General features: G+C 33.6%; 2 protein-coding genes across 4 annotated transcripts; one reads left to right on the top strand and one right to left on the bottom strand.

Annotated features, from left to right (window-relative positions):
* Window positions 1–180: 180 nt before the first annotated feature.
* Window positions 181–18,050, bottom strand: LOC105328488 (neutral alpha-glucosidase AB). 3 transcript variants are annotated; one of them, XM_066086538.1, is made up of 22 exons: window positions 17,912–18,050; window positions 15,624–15,719; window positions 15,260–15,502; window positions 14,741–14,908; window positions 13,484–13,595; window positions 12,998–13,103; window positions 12,544–12,640; window positions 12,307–12,408; window positions 12,141–12,219; window positions 8,728–8,901; window positions 8,487–8,548; window positions 7,731–7,808; window positions 7,403–7,605; window positions 6,607–6,830; window positions 6,377–6,473; window positions 6,032–6,192; window positions 5,360–5,609; window positions 5,180–5,256; window positions 4,711–4,899; window positions 4,408–4,517; window positions 4,161–4,258; window positions 181–2,545 (listed from the first exon to the last, which is right to left on the bottom strand). In XM_066086538.1, exons 1-22 carry the CDS (start codon window positions 17,929–17,931, stop codon window positions 2,433–2,435), a joined length of 2,859 nt encoding a protein of 952 aa, XP_065942610.1. In that variant the 5' UTR covers window positions 17,932–18,050; the 3' UTR covers window positions 181–2,432. The 3 variants fall into 3 exon arrangements, with proteins under 3 accessions (XP_065942610.1, XP_011427688.3, XP_065942611.1); XM_011429386.4 differs by having other exon boundaries at window positions 13,484–13,541; window positions 17,912–18,049; XM_066086539.1 differs by lacking the exon at window positions 17,912–18,050 and adding an exon at window positions 17,611–17,631.
* A 269-nt stretch (window positions 18,051–18,319) lies between these two features.
* On the top strand, window positions 18,320–23,812 carry LOC105328487 (CCA tRNA nucleotidyltransferase 1, mitochondrial). The gene is made up of 8 exons (XM_011429383.4): window positions 18,320–18,506; window positions 18,711–19,064; window positions 19,198–19,327; window positions 19,567–19,693; window positions 19,960–20,045; window positions 20,452–20,559; window positions 22,050–22,162; window positions 23,341–23,812. The coding sequence occupies exons 1-8, from the start codon at window positions 18,456–18,458 to the stop codon at window positions 23,785–23,787; spliced, it is 1,416 nt and encodes a 471-aa protein (XP_011427685.3). The 5' UTR covers window positions 18,320–18,455; the 3' UTR covers window positions 23,788–23,812.
* Window positions 23,813–25,495: the final 1,683 nt, after the last annotated feature.

A 25,495-nucleotide genomic window follows, 5' to 3' on the forward strand; every position in this document is an offset into this window, starting at 1 on the left:
GCTTGGGGTGTCATAGGACCGACAACATCCAAAAATAAGCATTCAATGCGTAAGAAGTATATAATTTTGATATACTTATAGGATCATTACATCATTTCATGTACCGGTAATGTTGGCCCATCAATAAGACCATTTAACCCTAAAGACTAAGATGACCTAGAAAAAATACTTAACATAGCAAAGGTTTCCTTCTAAAATTTATTAATAATGATCAATCAGATTTGGACTTGCAAATTCTTTCTTCGGTTTCAAGGAAAGGGACAATGGCATATTCATATGTATAAATGATCAAAATGACAACTTGTAGCACATTCATCAGACCATATAGCCCCATATTCTCACAGCGAAAGACAAAACATTTGTGACATTCATTTACATGTATCAAACAATCACAATCTAATTTTTCGATGCGTAATTATGTGTAACGATCAACAATAAGCCGATGTCCAAAAACGTAGCCCACATGCTGTATGTAGCTTGTCTGCTTTTAAATAAACATAACCAGTTATTTTACTTCCAAAAACTTATTTTGAAAATCTCCAACATTTAAATGTGACATTATAAAGTACACTGTATATTGCAATTTCCCACAAGTACAAGTACATGTCGAACAAGTTCATGTAATTTAGACAAAGTAAATATACAACAGCAAGTAAAATGCACCAAACCATATTTTCGAAACAGCAAAAAACAATTACACATTCTCTTTTTTACTTTCAAACTTGTGAAAATATGTTTATGGAATTTACAAAAGCAGAATAATGGCATGAAATCATGACTGTTCCACTGAACTAATTGTTTAATGTACATGTATAATGCCGTCTTCACTTTCTCATATAAATATAATTACACATACAGGTATCTAGAATATTTCAAAGATCGAATTAACATCATTCTTAGAAATACAACAAGGATATCAAATCCAAATAGCACTTATTTCAATGGGAAACAGTAAAGCACTGAGTTTACAACAATATAAGATACCAAAGGGTTAGTACAAAATTATTAACACCCCTGCATAAACCCACAATTGGAATACACCTGCCTTCATTGAGAAGTACATATTTATTTTTTCAATGTTTCTTTTATACGTTTTGTTTAGATTTTGTTTTTAATTAGCCAACCATTTTTCTCCGACCTGAGATAACACGGAAGTTGGTGTGAGCTAACACGTACAGCACAAACAGTAAGCTATGTCTACCTCTCACACAGACTGTAAACAATATCACTAACACAGCAACACAGAAAGCATCCTACTGGTCATTTATAACAAATGCATCTTCTCGATCTTCCTATTTAGTAAAAAAATATTGGTGTTTACAACACTTACTTGCTTGGACAGTAGTTCCTTTCTATTTTATACACGAAAAATCAAACTTAACAAGAAATTTTAAACTGACCTTTTCATGTCTTGTGCACAACATTAAGGGCATGGCATGGGACTTACAAGTGATTAAATACAATGAACAACAAATCTTATCACAAAGATACATGTATTTACCAGAAAATGTGTGAGAATCACTAAACCTTGATTGTTCAGTGATTTTTGGACAGACAAATGAGACTATTTTTTGAAGGATCCTTAAGCTGTTGACAGATGTCCTTTTGATTATAAATCAGAAAGTATCACAGAAAAAAAGAGATAAAAAGAAGAAAGCACAGGTGAGGCGGAGACCAGGTGTAAGATGTACATGTTAGCAGACTACAATTGGGATTTTAACAGAGATATTGTACCCTTAATATTACAATAGATCATTATTTAGAATATCTTTTGCAAAATTGCACCTCAGCTTCTAACCATATGACTGAAATTTACAAATACTCTGATAATGTACCATAATACACTCGCATATTAGTAGGTATAAGCAAGATTTTAAATTTCAAATGAGAGGTTTCTTGCACATTTATGAGAAAAAATAATTCCTTTTAAATAATTGAGAATCTACAGTAAAATACATGGAATGTTCTACAAAAATAAATATACCATACATGTATATTCTTTATGTTCACTGTTCTAAAAACTGGCAAGCAGTTGAGTGAACTTCATTGTAAAATCAATATGTTCATTAGCCCTATAGATTTAATATCATTTTTATTAAGTAACTTCAAGTTTAATGAGCAGGGATGAGAGAGAGAAATATGTTCAAAAGAAATATGGTCAACGTATATGTACCATTAACATCATAACAACTCAATTTTTGAAAGTGATAATTCTCCTGATTTTTGTACATCTTCAAACAAAAGTCACACAGTGACCCTAGAAAAAAATCAAACTATCATACAAACTCAACACCCACCAAGCATAATAGTTTTTGCTTCTTCATTTGAAATGAAATACTGTAGAAAAATTAAACATCTAATTTAAAGAGCTTGAATGTAACACAATTCCTGATTAGCTCTAAGTTGGTGGCATGGACCAATAGGGAGTAAGATTACTGAATGGTGATGGTGAAGTCTTTGGCGATGTTGACCTCGGGCTTTCTGACGGTCAACACTCGGCTGTTACTATCATAGCTGTGATGTAGAGACTGTGAATTGCCATCAACTGAAAATAACAACAACATAGATTTTGACAACTAGCCACCAACTGTACATACTGTAAACATATCAAATTTGGCTCAGTGGTCTATTGAGCGTTTTTGGCAAAAAGCGGCTTCCTCTAAATCCAGTACATCGCTATGCATATATGTTTAAGAATAGTCACATTCAGGAATACGCTAATTCAAATCCACTCCAACTTGTTAAAAAACTATTATACGCCAATTATCGTACACACAAAATATGTTTACTGTATACCAACCATTACAAAACTCTGCTTTATATCCATTTCTTAATCTAACTAGAAAACTGACCAGTCAGGAAGGGCCCCGCTATGACAATTAATATAGAGAAGTGAAAAAAACTTTGAATTCCATCCTCTTTATATTAACAATGATGAAAAATAAATGCCCGGCAGAAGATGTAAAGAACTGGAATATATAGGATCTCGTGATTTGTAGTTGGATATGATTTTCATCCAACAATTAAAGTGTTTTTTTCTTGAGCCTTAGTGAGGGGATAAAACACACAAGTTGGATAAAAATCATATTATACTACAAATCATGAGATTCTATTTATCCCATATTTTATACACCGCAATCAATGTTTACACTGTTTATAAAACTCTACATTATTTTTACTTCATTATGCCTAGGCAAATCCCATTGGAAAGTCACAACTGTGGAATATCAAAAAAATATCCAATGAGTCATATCCACGGGATAAAGTGGGTTAACATGGGATGAAATAAAATTTGTTAAAAAAACAAAGAATTGATACCAATGCAATGATACCTAGGCTTTGCCTCTATTCAATAAAACTATCATAAATCATTGTGTACGGTATTTTAACCAAAAAAAATATGAATATTATATTTCAAATCCATATTTCAAAGAATGTACACAATACTACACATCATTCAAAATTGACCTTAACTTCAAAACAAAGTTCATTTGCAGACACAGGCAGTGCAGTTATTAATCTCAATGTGACAGATAAAGATAAAGCTTAGGATTTTCTTCCTGTGGAAGGTTAATTAATCCCAAAGGACAAATATTGCACAGCCTTCCATGTATACAATGGTAACATTCTCAGCAGTTATCTCTCTTTGCCCATTCATTCTCAGCAGTTATCTCTCTTTGCCCATTCTTCTTATGCATAGTTAGGAATCTACCCCACCACCCCAGCTCCAAACCAGAAGACATAGAGAACCAAACTTAGCATCAAAATATGTATTTCTGCCTACTGAACTACCATACCAAATTTGAACTTGATTGGGCAACCATAAAAAAAGTTATTAGAAAAAAAACAGGAAATTTGTGGACGGAAGAGTGACAGACGGACGGACGGACAGAAGGGCGGACGGACAGAGTGATTACTATAGGGCACCCGCAAATCCTTGCGGGGCCCTAATAAGTGTATTATCCATATTGTTTATACATGTACCTACCCATCTATCTTGTAAATACAAAATGTAAAGAGTATCTTGAACTATTTTACATGTAAAACGTAATGGTACTACATGTACCGGTATATGAGATTTAACCTGTAATATGTAAACAGTACTGTATCACCACATGATTTTATTTTGATATGTATACAGCACTGTATATGGGACTGACCTGTGATATGGACACTTGTGGCAGCTTTAGGATAACCAACTATGATTAGTTTTTCTACCCATTCCTTAGTAGACCCTTTTCCACTAGGATCTGCATTACTAAAAGAAAGTGTGGAACATTGTTTATAACACTTTTTAACATCACTCTTACATTATTAAAATGAAGAATTTAAATGTGTATATATAAAGGTTACAGTTAAACAATTAAATGGCACTGGAGCACTGAAAAAGTCTCAAACTTAGCTTACCTGCTTTGAAATATATTATTTTTGAAGCTAAATGTTCGGTGAATGTATTCTCCTCTTCTATAAGCGAATGATTTATAATCATCAGCATACAAGTCTCCGGAGGCTTCACCCTAAATGAATCATACAATGAACTCAATAAATCAACAGAGTGGTAAGTACTTTTCAAATTTTGGGTGTGAGAACTTAGTTTTTCACATTACATATCACAAGCCATTTTAAAGACAAACTTATGGCAGGTTCTGTACATGTAGGAAATTTTCCATGGAATTTTTAGCAACATATATTGTAGCTTGAGTTTTATACCTGTTTATCTAGACAGATGATCAAAGTGAAAGGATCGCTAGCCATAAGAGAAGAGGACCTCCGCACTCTCATCTTACGAGGTACAATGGATCCACCCCGCTGAAAGACTGGAATCTTATCTAGAGGGGCGTTAACGTAGGTGTTCTGTGAACCAGCGTAACTCTGGTAAGTGTCAATGTCGTACCATACCTGTAATCCAAGCAATTATTTAATATTAGACCAAAGCACTTAGATGTACGTACAATCATTCAACTTCTTCCTCCAATATCAATAACACATGTACTGAGATTAGATCTATTGTAGTACATGTAGTGATTAACAAACACATTATAGAGAGCCTTTTAATAAACAAGACTTAGTACATTTATGTTGATACATGTATCATATATGTAAAATAAAAGGGTATGAATTTCCTATCAACCAAATACACATGTTTTGAAAAACAGTCTGTATTGATTCTAAAACTTACTTCATCCTTGCCCGGGAAATAAACACTTGTTCCTACAGACCCTTGCTCTGTGATTGGTTTAACCAACAGAGATGATCCTAAACAAAAAAAAGTAGTAATTACAGTAACAAGGCAAATTGTAAATGATTTCATCTGAAGCCTTTGTAAATAAATCCTTCCACCTAAAAACTTTTGTCTTACCTAACAAATACTCATCGTCCATTTCAAACGTGCTCTTATCCTCGGGGTATGTCACCCACAATGGACTCATCACTGTCTCACCACTGCGGAATCCATGGTAGAAGAGAGTGTACCAGAAGGGGAGGTAAGTATAGCGCTTACGGATGGCTTCTCGTACAATCTTCATGTTCTCCTCCGGTAGGAGGAAGGGCTCACGCCTCTTTGTGTCAATGTGGGCGTGTGCTCTAAAGAAAGGTTGGAAAGATCCAGCCTGCAGGAGAGAGATGTTGATATGCGAATAAAAGAAACACTAATAAAAACTAGTACTAACTTAAAGACAAATAATTGTATTGAAAGCATGCACTTCAGCATAAAGTTTGTTGAGATACATACTGTGGACTTTTTTAATTATTTGTGGAATGTACAAATTTACAATTTTGTGGGAATATTTTATCATTGTACTAGATAATTCTTCTAGTTAGAAAAATAGTGTCTGTGCATACATTCTGTGCATACAAGTACAAATTCATGGGTTGTAAAATCATTGGCAAGTGGTACATTTCCCTATACAATCCCCAAGTACCTAGTAACTACAAAAAATGATGATTCCACAGTACCGGTAAGTAAATCATGATGATTCCAGAGTATGCAATTCCTATGCTACCCGTAAAGAAGATATCTGTGAGGTGTTACCTGATACCAGCGAGTCTGAAGCTCATGGTCTGGATTCCTGAAGAAGCCGCCGACATCGGCCCCCGAGAAAGTGATTCCTGCCAGATTGAGGGTCAGCAGCATAGGGTTGCTTACTTTGAGGTGAGACCATTCCCCCATGTTGTCACCGGTCCATACCGCCCCTGCAACAAAACCAAAGCTTGTCACAACCATCACAGTTCAGATATTTGTAAGTGACCCGTGCAATTATCACTGTATATACATGTATCAGTTATTGTATATACATGTAGCAATTCCTTTTATAATGGTTAATGTAATGTACAATTTTTGTTTTATTGAAGTAAACCAGTGTCCCAAAATGCATACCAAATCTTTGAGAACCAGCAAAGAAGGCCCTGGTCAAGACGAAAGGTCTCTGCTCGTTGTTGGATCTCATCAAAATACCCTCAGCTGTAGCTTTTTGCTGTAAAATAAATTCAAGTACAGTTTTAGTGTTTCTCCTAGGTTTCTTTCTGCTATTAATTCATATTGATTGTAAACTTTTTTGTTTTTTAGTTTAACTTCCAAGTTATATTTACATGTACATAAACCCATACCACATAAAATCCATACAAGTTGTGTACATCTCTGTTTTCAGTCCCTCCATAATGTTGTACGTCCTTGTGGAAGGTTATTTCCGGTCCGTTGAACACAGACGGCTCGTTCATATCGTTCCAGATGTACAGATCTGGCGTGCTACCACCGTACTCCGAGTACTGGAACTTGGAGGCCCACCAGTTTCTGACCTCAGGGTTGATAAAGTCTGGCCAACTTGAGGAACCTTACATGAAAACATAGAATGGTATAAGAAATGGTTGTACATGAACAAGGGTAATCATTGTTAACTTTTACTTTTCAACAATAGATCTGCTACCTCAACAATGTGTACTACACACCCAAAAACTCCCTTCTTGCTCTCTGCAGTAATGTTTACATTCTCTAGCTACCTACAGACCGCCCCAGTATCATGCAGGCCTCAGTATCATGTAAACCCCTTGTACTGTTCCAGCTGTCTCGTCAATGTCCCTCCATAAAATGGTTTATATCTCCAACTCCCCTGTATACTATAGATCCTATCCAAACTGTCTTTCGAAATACCAATACAGTAAAATGTTAAGATCCCCTAACCCTTCAGTACCAGTACATTTTAAAGGTATTCTAAATGTCCTTCTATTAAACTATTTAGATCACTTACTAACTTAAAACAGGTAAACATGTGCTCTAGACCCTTTCCAACTGTCTTTTAAAAGTCATTGTATCAAATGGTTTAGCTCCCCTACTCCCCAGTACACATATATATATTAGACCCTTTTAAACTATTTTCTAAATGTTTTTCTTTCCCAGATTCCTTACCTGGCCAGCACCAGCCCTCGTATTCTTCCCCACCTCCTCCTTTAACCATCATGTCTCTGTTCTTGGCGTCTGTGTACACGTTGTAATTGTCGTCTCTCTTTAAATGGGGGTCCACAATGGTGACCATTTTCCTGCCTTTCACAGCAACACCATTTATCATGTCTTTAGATGAAGGGAACTTGTGTGCATCCCAGGTAAAATATCTGTAACAAGTTGGGGTAAATAAAATGGATTAATTGTTAAATCTGAATGCCATTCATAGTCAAAGTAAGTTTTGGACAATTTTTATCCGAAATATAAAACTTTTTTCATTCAAACTTGCACCCACCTTTTGCCATTTGTGTGTTCAATATCTAACCATATGACATCATATGGGATGTCAAATGAATCCATGTTGGCATCCACACTGTAAGAAAGGAGTAAAGGGTCATTGTTTCTCAATTTAATCCCTAAAGGACTATATATGGTTTGAGCCTAAAATGGCCCCCTAAAATGAACATTGTCATTTTACTGTAATTCTTTGTTTTATTTGTACAAATATACATTTGAAGTTTTTTCATAATTTTCATTTTGATTTAAGTGCCCACAATTTAAAAATATGACATCATAAAGTTTACCTTTTCCCGCCATTTTCTCATTTTTAGCATAAAAAGGCTTGTTTTGAGGCAGTTTTTCTTTAAGGAAACATTGAGCGACTACTTGAACAAGCAAACTATTTTCACCAAAGATGTATCTTTCCAATACTTATAAGTGACAAAAAGTTTGTTCTTGTTCAAAGAGTCGCTCTATATTTCCCATTCGAAAAAAGATAAGAAAAATGTCAATTTTTGGTTGATTTTGATTGAGTTATAAAAATAGCGTCACTTCTGACGTCATATACTGCCAGCGAGTGCATATGAATCAAATAAATTGGTGAAAAACATTTTTCATGTCAAATCTTTTTGAAATAACACAACAAGTTAATGTACCTGAATCATTTTAAAAATAGCGAATTTTGGGGGCCAAATTTGAGTAATATCATATATAGTTCTTTAACATACAGCATCACCACAGATAAAACTTGCTGAGTACCAGTAATACTCACTTTCTGACATCATCTTGGTCATTGTAATTCCATCTACATTGATGATATGCGATTGCAAAAAGCTGAAAAACAGAGGAATTATACTTATTTGAATTTCAGATTTCAACTTTTGGTTTCAATTTTTCACTGAATGACAACTAATTATTTGGGTTTTATCATCTTTCAGACTCTTTTCAATATTTGACGTAATAAAATCTCTCTATATCTGGTTCCATAATTCAGTACAGAAGGTGCCACCTACTGGAGGGAGTTCAGTGGATCCTGTCAGAGCCGCGTACTGTTTGAACACGTCCTTGGGGCGGGGTCCCAGCATGACAAAGATGTCAATCACACCGCTCTCCGAGAACCAGTGCGTGTCCATCTGAGCCATCTCTGTGTTTCCCTTAACAAGGTCAGCAATCTTGGAAAAGAAGTTCTGCAAAATAACCAATAGAGGTTATAAATAAAAAGTAGCATTTAATTATGCAACACATGTATATACAGTCATGTACATTGTAGTACAAAGTTAACCAAATGAAGTCATTAATACAACTTAAACATAGGTAATCATAGATTACTAAGCTCACCGAGACGGAGCATCACCATTATGAGACATCACCTTCATAAGACCACCTTTATCATTTTATATGAAAATCATACTTTATGATCTTGGATATTCATGGATTCTGTTTTGACAAAATATCGTATATCATCTGATAAATTTTTTTATGATAATCATTGTTCATATGTTAATCAATACAATGATATAAAATTAAATATTGTATCATGTCATATTTATAATATATATCATATAAAACAATAAAATACCATAATAAACAATAATGATATATGATATTGTAATGTATGATATGATATTGTATTGTGTTATACCTTATTGTATTTGATCACATAATACAATATCATAAAATATAATACAATATAGTATTATATTACAATATCATATTACATAATACATCATAACATTGAAACATATTATATTGTATAATATAGTATGATATTGTATTGAATGACACTGAAACATACTTGATACATTATATGATATTATATCATATAATACAATATAATTTGATTCCAACATTGTATCTTATCAAATGATACAATATTATGAGATAAAGCAAAATATAATAAAACACATTATTATATTATACATATTGTATCATATGACACAATAATATATATTACAATATCATATAATACAATTTCATGTGATGTGATAATATATCATATAAACCAATATCATATCATACAATATCGTATGATACAATATTATATAATATTACAATATCATATAATACAATTTCATGTGATATAATTCTATATTACTGAAACCAATATCATATTATACAATATTGTATGATACAATATTATAGAATATACAATATTGTATCATAGGATACAATATAATATTTTGCAATATCTTATGTAATTGTATCATGTGATAAAATAATAAATTAAAAATACAATATAATATTATACAATATTGTATCATAATATACAATACTATACATAACAGTATCATGATACAATATCATATCATAAAATATCCAAAAAATTGATACAATATCATATCGTATTGTATAACTTTTTATAATATAACATATGATATCATATTGTATCATATCAAACAATATTGTTTCATATCATACAATACTATATCATATGAATCATGTTATATCATTTATCAACAAACACATCTATCTATCGAGCATGGTTTGAGTGAGGTAGGAGATTTCTTTAGCATCCTTGATAATGGAGATCAGGCTCTGCATATAAAGCAACCTCTGCATTTAATTTATAATAAAGTTAAATCAACTATGCAAGCTATCATCTATAAAACATGTGACCTGTTCCAAAAAACTAAACCTCATCCAGCATCCGAAACCTATGGCTCAGATTCAGCATTCAAGCCCATCAGGTGCATTGGTATCATAACACGCATCATCCATGCAAGTTTGGTGAAGTTTGGACCAGTAATAACTAAGATATCATCATCAGAGGGCACTAGCAATTAAAACCTTAACTTCCTCCAGCATCCGCAACCTATGGCTCAGATTCAGCATCCATGCCTGTCAGGTGCATCTGTATCATAAGACACACCATCCATTCAAGTTTGGTGAAGTTAGGACCTGTAATAACTAAGATTTATTTTTTAGCATCCTTGATAATGGAGATCAAGCTCTGCATCTGAAGCTACCTCTGCGATTCATTCATATTACAGTTAAATCAACTATGCAAGTTTGATATAGTACTATCATCTATTAAACATGTGACCTGTTCCTAAAAACTTAACTTTATCCAGCATCCGAAACCAGACTCAGCATTCAAGCCTGTCAGGTGCATCAGTATCATAAGACACACCATCCATGGAAGTCTGGTGAAGTAAGGACAAGTAGTTATATCATCATCAGAGGGCACCTGTTTCAAAAACTTTATTTAACCAGCTCTTAAAACCTTAACCTCCTCCAGCATCCGAAACCTATTGCTCAGATTCAGCATTCAAGCTTGTCAGGTGCATCAGTATCATAAGACGCACCATCCATACAAGTTTGGTGAAGTAAGGACCAGTAGTAACTAAGATATAATCATCAGAGGGCACCTGCAACAAAAACTTTAACCAGCTCTAAAAACCTTAACCTCTTCCAGCATCCGAAACCTATTGCTCAGATTCAGCATTCAAGCTTGTCAGGTGCATCAGTATCATAAGACGCATCATCCATACAAGTTTGGTGAAGTTAGGACCAGTAGTAACTTAGATATTGCTATCAATGGGCACCCGCAACAAAAACTTTAACCTGCTCCAAAAACCTTAACCTCCTCCAGCATCCGAAACCTATAGCTCAGATTCAGCACTCAAGCCTGTCTGGTGCATCAGTATCATAAGGCACACCATCCATGCAAGTTTGGTGATGTACGGACCAGCAGTAACTAAGATATTGCTATCAAAGGGCACCTGCAACAAAAACTTTAACCTGGTCCAACAACCTTAACCTCCTCCAGCATCTGAAATTTAGGACCCAGATTCAGCATCCAAGTCTTTCAAGTCCATAAGTAGGTCCAGATGCATCACCCATGCAAGTTTGGTGAAGATAGGACAAGTAATAGCTTAGATACAGGACCTGCAACAAAAACTTTAACCAGGTCCGGACGCCGACGCCGACGCCGACGCCGACGCCACCGCCGACGCCGAGGGTATAGCATAAGCTCTCCTTGACTTCGTCTCGGTGAGCTAAAAACAAACATCCTATTTTCAAAGACAATGGTTTGATAATATTTTAAGTTGGTGAAGGAGTAAGTCTTGTGACCTTTAACATTTTGACCTTAAAATCAGAAACCATATAATTGAGGCCTGCATGTGTATGCAGTCTGATGACTGTCAAGTATTTGACATTTTTAAAGATGTTGGTCAAGCAATACTTCACATAAATATCAGTAAATCAAGTGACATTTGCCCTGTAATTCAATGAACATCATCTGTGTGTCATGGTCAACCTTTGTATGTACCAATGACAAACTTTGGAGCAATGGATCTCAAGATACTGACTGGACATCCCACAGGTCTACCAACAAACCAACCACAAAGCAACATGCTTTCATCTTTAGAGAGAGCATGTGACTTTAACTGCACCTTTCTGAGTATGAGCTCTGCCTAATTACCTTGTCTGCTGTGGTTGACCTTATGTCTATCCAAGTCTCAGCAGCATTGTTCCAATAAATTCCAACAGTGCTTTTCTCACTAGTTAAAAGAAAAAACCACATTATTCAATTTTCTCTTTGTTACTTTTTCATATAGCTATTTATAATTCTAACAGTCTGTACTTACTTGTGAGCCCACATGACAGGTACCGAGCCGTAGAGAGCCATGGGATTGTAGAGCTCGTACTCAAACACATCCAGATTAAACAGACGGTAAGGGTCCGTGTCTCTGTAACAAACAAAATCAGCTTACACATAAACCAAAAAATGCTTTTGAAAGGAAAATCTAAATTTTCACAAAAAAGTCTGACACTTCTTTGGAACATTACTTAGGTATACATGAACAGCTGAACCAAGAACTTACTTGGTGGTTTTTAGTGCCATACTCTCAGCGTGCTCTGGAATGCCATACACGTTCTCAAACCCCGGAAATGAAACATCGATTCCTACAGAAGCTGGACCTAGGGTCAGAGAACAAAGGCTTAGAGCATATTTTAAAACCTACACTATACTTCTAATACTAGCTGTATGGAGGGATGGTTCTTTAAATAAAGGTATAAAAACCTTGTTAGATAACCAATTAACATAAAACTGTAAACCATTATTTAATTGTGACGACTTGATTTTGCATGTAACCATTAATAAAATTGTTCCAGGTGACAAAGAATTTTTACAACCAAAGCCCAAGGTGTTATCAATTACAAGAGACATTAAATGGCAGGTTTGACAATGAGAGCAATGACGCTCTCACGATTTGAATAAAAGTTAATTTACATTAACCAAAAGTCAATCTAGAGATATCCCAGATGTTTATATACCATTAGGCTTGGGATCATGAAATGATTTATAGGTTTCCTCCCACAACCCAGGCTCTTCCTCATTGTCTGGCTTCTTCTCTTCTTCCTTCTTCTCTCCTTCCTCCTCCTTAAACCACGCAAAAAATTAATAAAACAATAACAACACAGTAAAACCTACCGAGAGATGCAATTATCGGTATTCACTCAAGAAACATAGAATAAACAAATCTTAGATAAAGAAAGTCAACATTCTGAGAATGTTCTAATCTAAACTTTTCCTTCCCTTGTTAGTGCTTTTAACACTTCTATACTCCATCCTATCCCAAAAAGCAACCCTTGCAGATTTTTGAATCTCACTATTATTTTTTTGACAGTTGTTAACTATATAAATTCATAATAAAAGTTCAGCGTTCAAGTTTTTACATCCTAGTGAATTGATAAAGAATGGCTGAATTGTGGACTTATTTACTAATTAAATTAGGAATCTACAGTACACCATGTACCGACCTTTTTCTCCTCCCCCTCTATAGGATTTGCTGGTGCTTGTTCCTCGGGCTGAGCCTCTCTGAAAGGTTCGGAAAACCATGAGAATACAGAAGTCAGCTTGTCGACCCAGCCCCTAGACAAGAGAGAGTCTACTGACGACTGGCCACCAAAGCATGCGACTAGCCACACAGTCATCTAAACACTGGCACACAGGTGTTACACACACTCACTTTGAATCCCAACAATTCAATCATAAGCATGCATAGGGATCAGGATATTTTATGTGTTTTTTTAAAACTTGAAATGGGTTTATTTTTTGGAAGAAATAATTTTTTCTGAAACGTTTAAAAATGTGAATAATTTAATAATAAATTGAAAATACAGTTCTATACAGTTTCTATATAACCCTTTTGAGGACTATTTTACAAATTTCTATAACAACACATATTAAATATATGCCACTAAAATTGTAAATCTCTGTTAGTGATGACACTGTTTCAGAGGAAACATTTTTCAAACATCATATTGTAAATCATTTTTAAAAAAGTTCTACGCAGTTTTTAGATTCCTCTTTTAGACAGTAGCGTTAAAATATTCCATTACAGTGTACTATACAAAACATGACATTTAGCTTGTCTATTTCTTAGAAACAGTGTTTCTAATGTAATGTTTTGAATTTCATGTTGCAAAAAATTGGATACAATGAAAATTAAGTAACTAACTGGATTCTGCCCTGGTTAGTATGAATACATCGTACATATAAGTTTTAAACATGCACAGCAGTATGTTTTAAGTGCATACACTAATGTATGTTTTTAAAAAGTTAAATATAGCACTGTTTTTAAACAGAGAACAAATAAAAATAATTTGAATATGTCAATGTGAAATGTGTTAGTTGAAAGATTACGTAAAAATTTGATAATTATAAAGTTAACAGAAAAATTATCATCTCTCACATGCTCATTTCAACTAATCTCTAAAGATATCAAAACAGATTTAGATGGGATACCTCATTACATTTATTATACTGAAATAATAATCATTTCAATACCACAGGTACTTATAAAAAAAAATTTCAAATATCTTCATAGTTTTCAAAATGCACAAATTCACAAATACCTGTATTTATTTTTTTAACTTTCTGTATACATGTATTTATCCAACACAATCAAGTTGTGATACTGATATATCTATTACAGCAAATCTGTCTAACATCTAATTGTTTTGTTCAATTCATATAACTATATGAACTATTGAAATAAGGTATGGCAAACTTACGGCTTCTTCCTAAAGTGTTCAAACTTGAGCAGTCCCTGGGCATTGATGCTGACTACCGGCTCTTCTCCCGCGACGAAGTCGATACGGAACGGAGAGTAGCTAACAACGATCTTATTATCTTCTAACCCTAGTGTTATACTCCCAGCTCCTTTGTCTAGAACCTTCAGGCTGAAAAAATTAAAGACGACATTTAATTAAATTTGATAAAACTCAGTTAATGTATCAGTCTTGAAGAGGAATTATTTCAGCATTGACAATACACATGTAGTCCATTTTGACAAATTTGAAACTATATTTAATATTCTTTTTTATTTCAAACACACTCACACCCAAAAATCACAAAATCACTTGTAAAGAGATTAACACTGAAGAAATTAAGATAGAGATCCAGATTTTTTTAGACCTAAAAATGATAAGACACCTGAGTATATACAGATAAAGGAATGGGGCAAAAAAAGAGACATGCACCCTTAAAACTTCTATTTTGATAAAGTTTCTTGAATTCCTTGTAAAACTTACTCTTGTTGCTTGGGTTCACCAATAAGAACGTCCCCAACAGGTATTTCATAACGAGGCTTTAATGGCTCCAGCTCATTAATTTTCACTCTTGCTGTATTTCCTTGTAATCCATACAAGTCTAGAACTAGCCTAACATTAGTTTTGGTATTAAGCAACTGAACACTGATTTGAGATGAGGATATTTTAAGAGAGTCCATTAACACTATGTATGGGCTATTCCCTGGTTGCATGCTACGATGACGCCTGGAAAAATAATTGGAAAAATTGTTTTTTAATATCATGACAAAGTTATTGAATTCATTCGTTTAGTGTTAATCATTTATCTTAAAATACATGAATTACTTATTCTCATTTGATTTCTTACTTGCAAAATCCACTTTGGTCACATGTTTTAAAGTTGTCCCTGTTGACTGAGTGCACCTGCACTATCAGCAACAAACAGCAAAGGTAGTATGACAACCTGTAATTTTAACATACAAATTATCTCCAAATAATCATAAGTTTTGAACACCTGGGGCATTCAAGATAAAAACCTGATAAGACTATACTAAAAGTAAGGCAGTGTTTTCAACCAAGATTCCTCATCAAGTTGGGGGTTTCCTCAAGGCCTGGAAGTTCTAGACATTGGGAAGTCCAAAGACTGGAAGGGAGCAAATCCCTAGACCAAAGTTAAAATTTTGGAATCTTTTTTTTTTTAGTTTCAGCCAACAATAAGTACCATGTTTGAACCAAATGTCTTCAACTATCATTTTCCTGATTTAACCTGACAGTGACAGTTATACTTTGTTTAATAAATCTATTGACACATTGATTTCTTGTTTTAAAAAAAATTGAATTATCACTTAACCTACTGCTTAATTAGGTGTTCCACCAAAAAAATTGTTAATTTTGTTTATGAATTCTGGTAGCTTGTAAGAATTGATGAATAGATTTCTAAATTTTGTGCGTTTCGTGGTGTGAAATATCTTCTCCAGTCAGCGAGCAATCAGCAATGATTCAACATTGTTAACACAGGTAGGGAAAATAAAGGCATGCACGCCATATATGATTTAGTAGATATATTTTTGTCAACAACAAAAATTGTACATGTACTAAACACTTGTCCGCTGCTTGTACATTAAAAGCAAAAATTATGGTAATTCTTGACAGGGAGGCACACCTGGCACAGGTACTTCATGGAATTCAGAGATAGATACCATATACATGTACTATCATTATACCAAGCATAGGCGGCAAAGCCCATTAAGTCAAGCAAGGCTTAATGGTAACATGTATACACAAGAAAATCAGTGATATATGAAAGCTGAATGAGGGGCACTAGCAGACAAATTCTCTTAATACCTGGATGCTGCCATATTGGCTGCCATTTGTTTAAAAAAGTTAACTGGATCGTTAAATAACTGCTCTGCCCCTAAACTATATAAAAAAAACTTTCCAATGTGTCTAAAGAATTTAAATGTCTTATTACCAAGCGCAGTCAGTGTCAAAGGTTGCCTTGCAAAGCCAGGCTTAATGGTAACACATATTTATAAGAAACTGGTGAAAGATGAAAGTTGAATCAGACCTACTAAAGGCTAAAACAATTTCTTCCATCCCCTGGGTGCCACCTTATGGCACCCATTTTGTTTGACAAAGTTAACTTCATCATTAAATGATTCACGCTTGTTGATGTTTTTTGTCCCTAAACTTGATAAAATACTTTTTAAGGTTCAATCAAAAGTAATTTAAATAAAAAAAAACTGACTATATATTAATATGCAAACCAGATAAGATTAACAGTTCTTTAAATAAGATATATGACTAGTTTCATGGCTGTCAAATCAAATTATTTGATGGAAAAATAAAACATCGAGGAACCAATATTTTAGATACTGAATAAAGTCGCCAAAATTTCCATTCGTTAACATATGAAACTAATAAGCTTTGAATGAAGAAATAAAAACTTCTCGGAATCATGGACCGATCTTCAGCTATTTCCAAAGACAAAACCTTCTTGATGTTTGAAACATGATGTCATAATGAAGTCTGAGCATGCGATGTTAAGTTTATCTCTGGCTTAAGATTTGAGTAGGCAGGAGGATCCTACTGTGTGTGTTTCAAATGAATTTTATTCTCTCTTTTACAAAAATCAAACTTTACTGTCCCTGTTTAACCCCTAAAAATCTGTGTTCGACCCAACGGTTTCACCATTTACATATAGCTATAGGGTAAAGTTTATGGGAGAAACAAGTACCTGTGTCAATGTGTCAGTTATGTCTCAATTACAAACCAAATTCTACTGACTTGAGCAAATTGTTTAAACAATGCAAAAAAAACCCCACCTAACAATTATTCTCTATAAATAAAATTACATTTATACGTTACTACGCAGGTAGGTCTGTAGCAGACTTAGATCATACGGTTTCCCAATTGTAAAAGATGACAAAAGGAGCACAAAAAAACGAGAAAATTCGAACTGCCAATCAGCCAACCAGAGAATCACACGCAAGTGTCCCCAGAAATCGATTACCTCCCATCGGTAAGTCACACTTACTATAAATTCAAGTCAAACTTTCAAAATTCAAAATATTTCACAGCCATAAATATCAAATAAATGAAATCTTGTGCTTAGAAGGCTGAAAAGCACTGAATTAAGTAATCGGAAACACGTACCGGATAGTGGTGGCTGCCATTTTTCTGCACTAACAATGATAACTCGTTAGCACAGTTTCGCACTTTTAGTGACGGGAGCAGAAATGTAATATTTTTCTTGTGTTTCTTTAAATTTTACGTTTTCTATCGTCAGATATGAAAAATAAAAGCAAATTATTGCCATCTACTCGAATATTTCGAAAATATAGGGTATGAAACAGTCTGGTAGCGAAACTTTATTTAAATCCTATTTTCACTGAAACGCTGTCTCTAACAAATTGAGCTCTATTTTTAGTCATTTACTATTCTTTTTTTTTTAATTTATTTGAAGTTGAATTATTTTAACATTTGATATTGTAAAGTCAAAGTATTGCACCATGATCGAAATCACACAGGGGATGAAACGTCAGGTGCTGAATTGAAGACTCATCTGTGCGTTTAGTTCGTATGCATTTCGCTGTTAGTATTTCAAAACCTGACGTAACACTGAATCAGAGGATATTTCACGTTGTTGCATATTGAAATTGATGATATTCTTGATGCAACCTCTTTGAATCTGTTTTCGATGTTATTTATCACACAATTTTTCACTCGACAACTTGCTCGACAAAATCTGGTAAGTATACATTGCTGACACATATACCTGTTTGATTTTTTTTAATCTCAAATTTATCCAATTTTACATTCTTACATCCCACAGATTAGGGTCGCACTAACTACATGAGTGTGCACGCGTATGAAATATGTAACAACATGTTCAACAGACATAGACGAATTAACAGATTTCCGTATACTTACAGATTTTATTATTTTTTTATAGTGGAAACATCTTCCCTTCTGCATACAACTAAGAAAACATCAGGATTATCATCCTCTATCAAGAAAGTGGAGGGGAAACTTGAAAACAATGAGTCTACAAAGTCCAATTTTGGATAATCTTATGACCCCGGAAATGAAAAAATTGTGTGATTTATTTGAAAAATACAACTATGAGTTAAGAATTGCAGGTGGAGCTGTACGAGATGTCTTGATGAACAAAACACCTCATGATATAGACTTTGCTACAACTGCCACTCCTAGTCAAATGAAAGATATGTTTACAAAGGAAGGCATCCGAATGATAAATATGAATGGAGAAAAACATGGCACAATTACAGCAAGAATAGATGACAAAGTATGTATATTTCTTGTCTATAAATCTGAAATCTACATTATAGCAAAATGTATTTTAATTACACGAGCTTGAATCTATTGACTTGCAGTCTATTACCTGTAATTGATCTTATTTTGAATGTTTGTTATTAAAGGAGAATTTTGAGGTTACAACATTGAGAATTGATGTAGTGACAGATGGAAGAAGAGCTGAAGTGGCCTTCACTACAGACTGGAAGATCGATGCTAATAGAAGAGACCTCACAATCAATGCCATGTTTTTGGGTAAAATCTTTTAAAGTGAAATTCTGAATGGTTATACAATTGTCACAATCAGTAAGTCATTTTGATGGCAGTCATTGCTACTTGTTGAGGGGAAGATATAGTATGGTATGACCATATTATAACTAAACTTATACCATAAAGTTCAAATTGCATAAAATGTATTTTCATCTAATGGGAATCATGTTAGTGAAGATTAAATGGCCTTCTTTTAATTACTGGGGTAATTTTTATTATCATAGATTTTCAGTGGACGTTGTATGATTACTTTAATGGGAAAGAGGATTTGGAAAATAGAAGGATTCGCTTCGTTGGTAACCCAAATGAAAGAATACAGGAGGATTATTTGAGAATAATGAGATACTTTAGGTAAGCAGTGTACCGGTACATTCCACATTATCAATTAAAATTCAAAATCTAGAAAAGACAATGAAATTCTTTTTTAGATATCGGCTCAAAATGCAAAAATGTAATACTAGGTATTTTATTATGATTATCTTGACTTACGTTTTCCATTGGTTTCATGGAACAGTTATATTAGTCTTTAAACTTGATGTGCTGCTGTAGATGTGATGTGTTACACACTCATTCAGTGACAAAATGTTAAGTTTATTAGGACACTCTTTTTTTAAAAGGTTTTTCGGAAGAATAGCAGACTCCAACACTGTGCATGAAAAAGAGACTTTAGAAGCAATTAAACAGAATGCAAATGGGTTACAAAGTAGGTCACCAGTGTATATATTTTTCGATACTTTAATGTGGAATCATTAAAATTTGTGGTGGCCAATTTTTATGGATTGCTGAAATTTTATATGTTCGTGGGAACATATTAATTTTGTGTATTTTTTCATACCTACTAGAGTAAATATGACTTTATGACCCTGATTAATTAATTTGTGGAGGATGTTAATTCGTGGTTGAAAGGTACCCATGAATTCCAAAATAATTGATCGATCCACCATGAAAACTAATAATTCCACACTACATGTATTTGAATCAGATATGAATCATTTTCATACTACATTGTACATGTATTACATGTAATAGTTAATATATAAAGTGATCTGACCTCCCTTCATTAATAGCCTATATACTGTATTTGAGATGACTGGCTTCATTTATTTCAGTGGTCTCCGGGGAGCGGCTTTGGATGGAGTTGTCAAAGATCATAGTGGGAAATTTTGCCTCCAGTTTGATGGAGACAATGGTAGTCTGTGGAGTTCACACCTACCTAGGTACAAGTTACTCTTGCTCTTTGCTATAAACTCATCTTTGACTATTTAATGCTGCCCAACTTTTGACAGTAAAAGTTAAAGCTATACACGCTATAATTTACGTCAATTTTGAATGACAGTGAAAACGCATGTGTTTGTCTACTTATAAAAGTTATCCTTAATCTGTAAATTACAATGGTGAATTCCATCTCGTTACAAAGATATAGATTTTTACCGGTAATTGTTTATTTTCCTGCCAGGAAAATATACCTTTTCATGAATATTGATGAAGGAAAAGCGAAACCGACCTCATTGCGCATGTCCGCGGAGAACTAGGTGGTCATTATTGTTTGTCTAATTAAATATCCAACTTGATTTTTAATATGCTTAACAATTGTTAATTTGAAATACATATGTATAATGAGTAAAATACGTTTGTCATTCACGATACCCTTACTTCTGCATAAACACTTATAGGATCTATAAATAGCACATAGGGGAAAAACACAGGTCTACGTCATTTTTTTAAAGGAAGTATTCATATCTACTCACAGGCTTGTATTTTTTTCTTTTGTTTGTACTCGTATATCGGACAAATTTATGCTTTACTGAAAATATCCTTTCTTTTGTGAAACTATCACAATTATGAAGATGTTGACCCTTCACCAGTTTTGGTATGATAGACTAAATTTAGCTGTCGATAGATTGATATTCACGAGGAGGCATTACTTTCCTGGCAGGAAAATAAATATTTTTTATTGTTTGATATTTGATATATTTGTTACGTGTTCGAATTGAGCATTATAATTAACAGCATAAAGGTAACTTTTATTAGTAATCAAACACATACATTTTCCCCTTTATTCAAAATTGACGCAAATTATAGCGTGTATAGCTTTAACCAACAAAGGTCTTTTGTTTTATTAAAGACTCCATTAATTGCTCTTGTATGATAACAAACTTCCATTTTGTGGCAATGGAACACATTTTTCTATTATATTGATGCAAAACACCACAGGAATGTAGAATAAACATCAACTCTAATTACGGAATAAGGAATCATCATTTAATTATTATGAGGTGATCAAATATGGTCTGGGTGATCGAATCCAATAAAGCCCAGAGGGCTTTATGAAATTATGATACATGTAGATTTGATCACACCTGACTGTATTTGATTACCTCATAATATTCAAAAAATGATTCCTTATTTCTTATATTTATATAATTTTCAGCAATTGTACTTAAATATTGAAATAGTCATTGGAAAAGTGTATTGCATAATTGGTCATTTTAGTTACTAAAACATCACTCATAATCTGTCTTTATTATTTGATATCATCAAATGCTTCAAATAATGTTTGCATGTATAAATGATATCCAAGTAATTTGTGCATTAAACAGTGCACTTACTAGATAAACTGCAAGAATATTACCGGTAAAAGTTTTGTGTTTTTTGGTAACACGCTCCTGTATTTTTTTGTGTTGAAAGTTTAAGTGACTTTCTGTAGGTTTTCCCGATCAATGTAATTTGGAGGAGTTCAAAAGGGTATGTGAAGTGACTGAGGGAAAGCCATACCATGTCATGTCTAGAGTTGTTGCCCTGCTGTCCACCGATGATCAGGTAAGCCATCATGGATTCTTATAAGAGGTGTTGCCCTTCAAATTTGAATTATTGACGTCAGATATGACAACCATATTCATGTAATTCAAACTGTTTTTATCCTCGCTGTTGTCTTTACCTTTAATTTTTTTTACATTACAAAATGTTTAAAGAGACAGTACAGCTGAAAACACATGTGTTAATAACTTCAGATTTACCCATTGTACCGTTAGGAAATAAGAAATAACGTTGATTGTATGAGTTGAAATACACAAAAATCCTTATTAACGTAATTATGAGCTTCCGGAAATTCAATGGTCGTACAGACCGGAATAACCTTATATCGTTTATTTGTACCACGTGGACTTTGATTGACAGTAATTGACACGTGTTGAAAACTACAAGATCTTCGTCCGACTACAGTCATCATGGTATAGGAGGTTAAAGGGACTCTCTAAACGGAACACATCGTCACTTACTCGATAATTTATAAATGGTTTACCAATTTTGGTTTATTTTAAAATAAACGGACATAAATATGTCAAATGACCCCTCAAGGGGCCTCATTTACACAAATGAATTTAGGTTGTAGCAACTCCTATGATTAACACGAAAAATACATGCTTACAAAGTAATAATTGTGGTTTTTTAAAAATTTTGAACAATTATTACCTGAGAGAAGTAGAAAAAACATATTTTTATCAACAAACATGTCCAGGAGAATCTTCACGAGCCCTGCTTGTGTTTTGTTTACAGTACATATGCATGCGTAATAGTCTAGAAGGCTAAACCTCGCAACACGTTGCGATGTAAATATGTGATAGGTTACCGGTATACGTAATTATTTATTTTAATGAAACAATTAGATTTATTTCATGGAGAAAGTTTATACATTCATGAGTAGTATAAAAATACCGAACCCGATCTGAAAATTTGTTCAAGTCGGTTTTTTGATAAGATGCACCGTACTGTCTCTTTAAATTTTAGACAGTGTTAGATATCAATTAAGATAAAACATTACAAAGAGATTAGATATTTGAAGCCTACATTGCATGGTTATCATATCTGTAACAGTTATAAATTGAATTTTAATGATGTACTTGTAAAAGTCTAACACAAGAATTGTTAATAACGTATATACCACTTTATGATATGATGGCCTTATGAATTATGATACTTATGCTATTTTTTTGTTGTAGTTATATGAACTGGACAAGCGACTGAAGCTCTCCAATGATGAATTTGATATCGGAATATTTGTTATTCACAACAGAGACACACCAATGGGAGATGATAAACTCAAATTTTGTAAATATCTTTTTATTGATACCACTGGTAAGGATAAAAAGACATTTGAGAACATCTGTGAACTTTTAAGATACAGAAATGAACCAGATCTTCTGGAAGAATTCAGAAAATGGCCAATCCCCACACTACCAGTTACAGGCAGTGATTTGGTCAAGATGAACATTCCGAAAGGTCCTTTATTTAAACAAACATTTGATGAGGTCCGGCAGAGGTGGAAGTTCAGTGACTTTACTCTGACTAAGGAAGAACTGCTGGATATGGTTCCTCAGATTTCTGAAGATCTGAAATTAAATCCAAGGAAACAGAGTCCAAAACCAAAGCGCAAAAGGAGAAGTTAAAAAATAAACATATGAAAAAATGTCACTGTGTATTAAGAGTTGTCTTTCTTTTAATTAGTGAATATGTTGACTAACATTATAAAATATAAAAATATATTGAGGGAAGAAAAAGTATATTGTTTATGTAATAATGATAAATCAATATAAATAATAGTATATATTATTTACATTCCAACAATGGAGTTATATTTTGTATTTATTTTGAAATTGTTGGATTTCCCCCTTTAAGGTGGCTCTATACACCACTTTTTGATGACGCAGTACGCAAAAAAGTAAATCTGGAAGCAGGCAATTCCGGTACTGGCTGATTTAAACCGAGGCGAAATGTATGGGGACCGCTCTTTTGAAAAAGTTGTTAAATGAATAGATTTAATTTGATAATTGGAAAATTGATTACTTACAAGTAAAGTGGTATGTGACACCTTCATGTTGTGTGGTATTATTTATCGAAATAAACAATAAAATCAAGTATAATTTTTTAGATAGTTTCTTTCCCATTTCGTATATGGTACACGAGAGCGCAGTGGTTTCGTGGCTACCCTTCAACCTGTAGGTCATGATTTCGAATCCCGTTGAGAACAATAATTTTTTTAACTTTCCAAAATTTTCTAAAACGTATTTTTTATTTGAATACAGTGAAAGAAAATTCTAAACAGGTGAAAATATTGCAATTATAATATACTTTAATGCACATTAATATCGACACCTTAAGGGGATGGGAGGGTTGCTTTGAATTTCTCTCAGGTTGGGATACATAAATCCTATTAGCCTAGTCAATTTTCCCCTTTATTTATTTTACTTAGTTTTGCATTAAAGCGAATATATTCACTTATACAGGCCTATAATGAAGTATGTATGTACCGTAATCCGGTGAATATAATACGCACTTTTTTCCCAGCATTTTTTACCGTGAGAAAGGGGTGCGTATTATACATCCCTATAGGATTTGGACATATTTTTTCCCTAGCTGAAGCACGGGGTATCATACTGCCGTATTACCTATGCTGTTCACCGACAGGACCGATACCCCGCTATACATCGTAACATTCCTTCATTATCACATATATATTATTATTTAACCCTTAGGAAATCATTGTTATAGCATGTAATTAAAGAAAATGTACACTTTAGGTCTGTTAATAAATAAACTGTTTCAAAATGGCCTTTAAAAATTAATTTGAACTGCCTATTCTTTATCTCCGTGTACGCCGCCATTACAGCTGTTATTAATAGAATGTGCACTTGGATGGCCACGTGCTATTTGTAACCGATCTTTGAAAACAGCTTACACATCACTTGGCTCATTTTTAACCATTTTCATGTAATGCTAATTAATTTATTGCAAATAATTATGAATATAAAGAATTATATAACCTATTCCGTTAATTGAAGCCATTGAAACAGTTGTGCTTCCCCACCGCTTACGCTTGACACCTTGGGTATCTCAGACACCCCCCTTAGGCTATCTGTACTATACACAACACAACTATTTGTGCATATATTTTATTGTGTTCCAGGCCTATAATTGATCACTTTGATCGGAGTCATTTAAGAATTTAATTAGGTCCGTTATCTCCATACCTGTACATCGTCCGTTTTTCACTTCACAGGGATTGTAATGACTAAACAATTACGGTATATAACGCTTGTTAAAAGTAGTTGATTTTATTTACGGTAGAATATTTAATACTAGGTCTATTTAAAACAT

The sequence above is a fragment of the Magallana gigas genome, chromosome 6 (genome assembly GCF_963853765.1).
Source record: "Magallana gigas chromosome 6, xbMagGiga1.1, whole genome shotgun sequence".
Lineage (NCBI taxonomy): Eukaryota > Metazoa > Mollusca > Bivalvia > Ostreida > Ostreidae > Magallana > Magallana gigas.

Coding starts and splice junctions, on each gene's coding strand:
- LOC105328488 (XM_066086538.1), bottom strand. CDS start 17,931: ATGGCAGCCACCACTATCCG. Junction 14,909..15,259: donor GGTGAACCCAAGCAACAAGA/GTAAGTTTTACA, acceptor TAATTTTTTCAG/CCTGAAGGTTCTAGACAAAG. Junction 4,518..4,710: donor TCATCTGTCTAGATAAACAG/GTATAAAACTCA, acceptor TGATTCATTTAG/GGTGAAGCCTCCGGAGACTT.
- LOC105328487 (XM_011429383.4), top strand. CDS start 18,456: ATGTTATTTATCACACAATTTTTCACTCGACAACTTGCTCGACAAAAT. Junction 18,507..18,710: donor AACTTGCTCGACAAAATCTG/GTAAGTATACAT, acceptor ATTTTTTTATAG/TGGAAACATCTTCCCTTCTG. Junction 19,065..19,197: donor CAGCAAGAATAGATGACAAA/GTATGTATATTT, acceptor TTGTTATTAAAG/GAGAATTTTGAGGTTACAAC.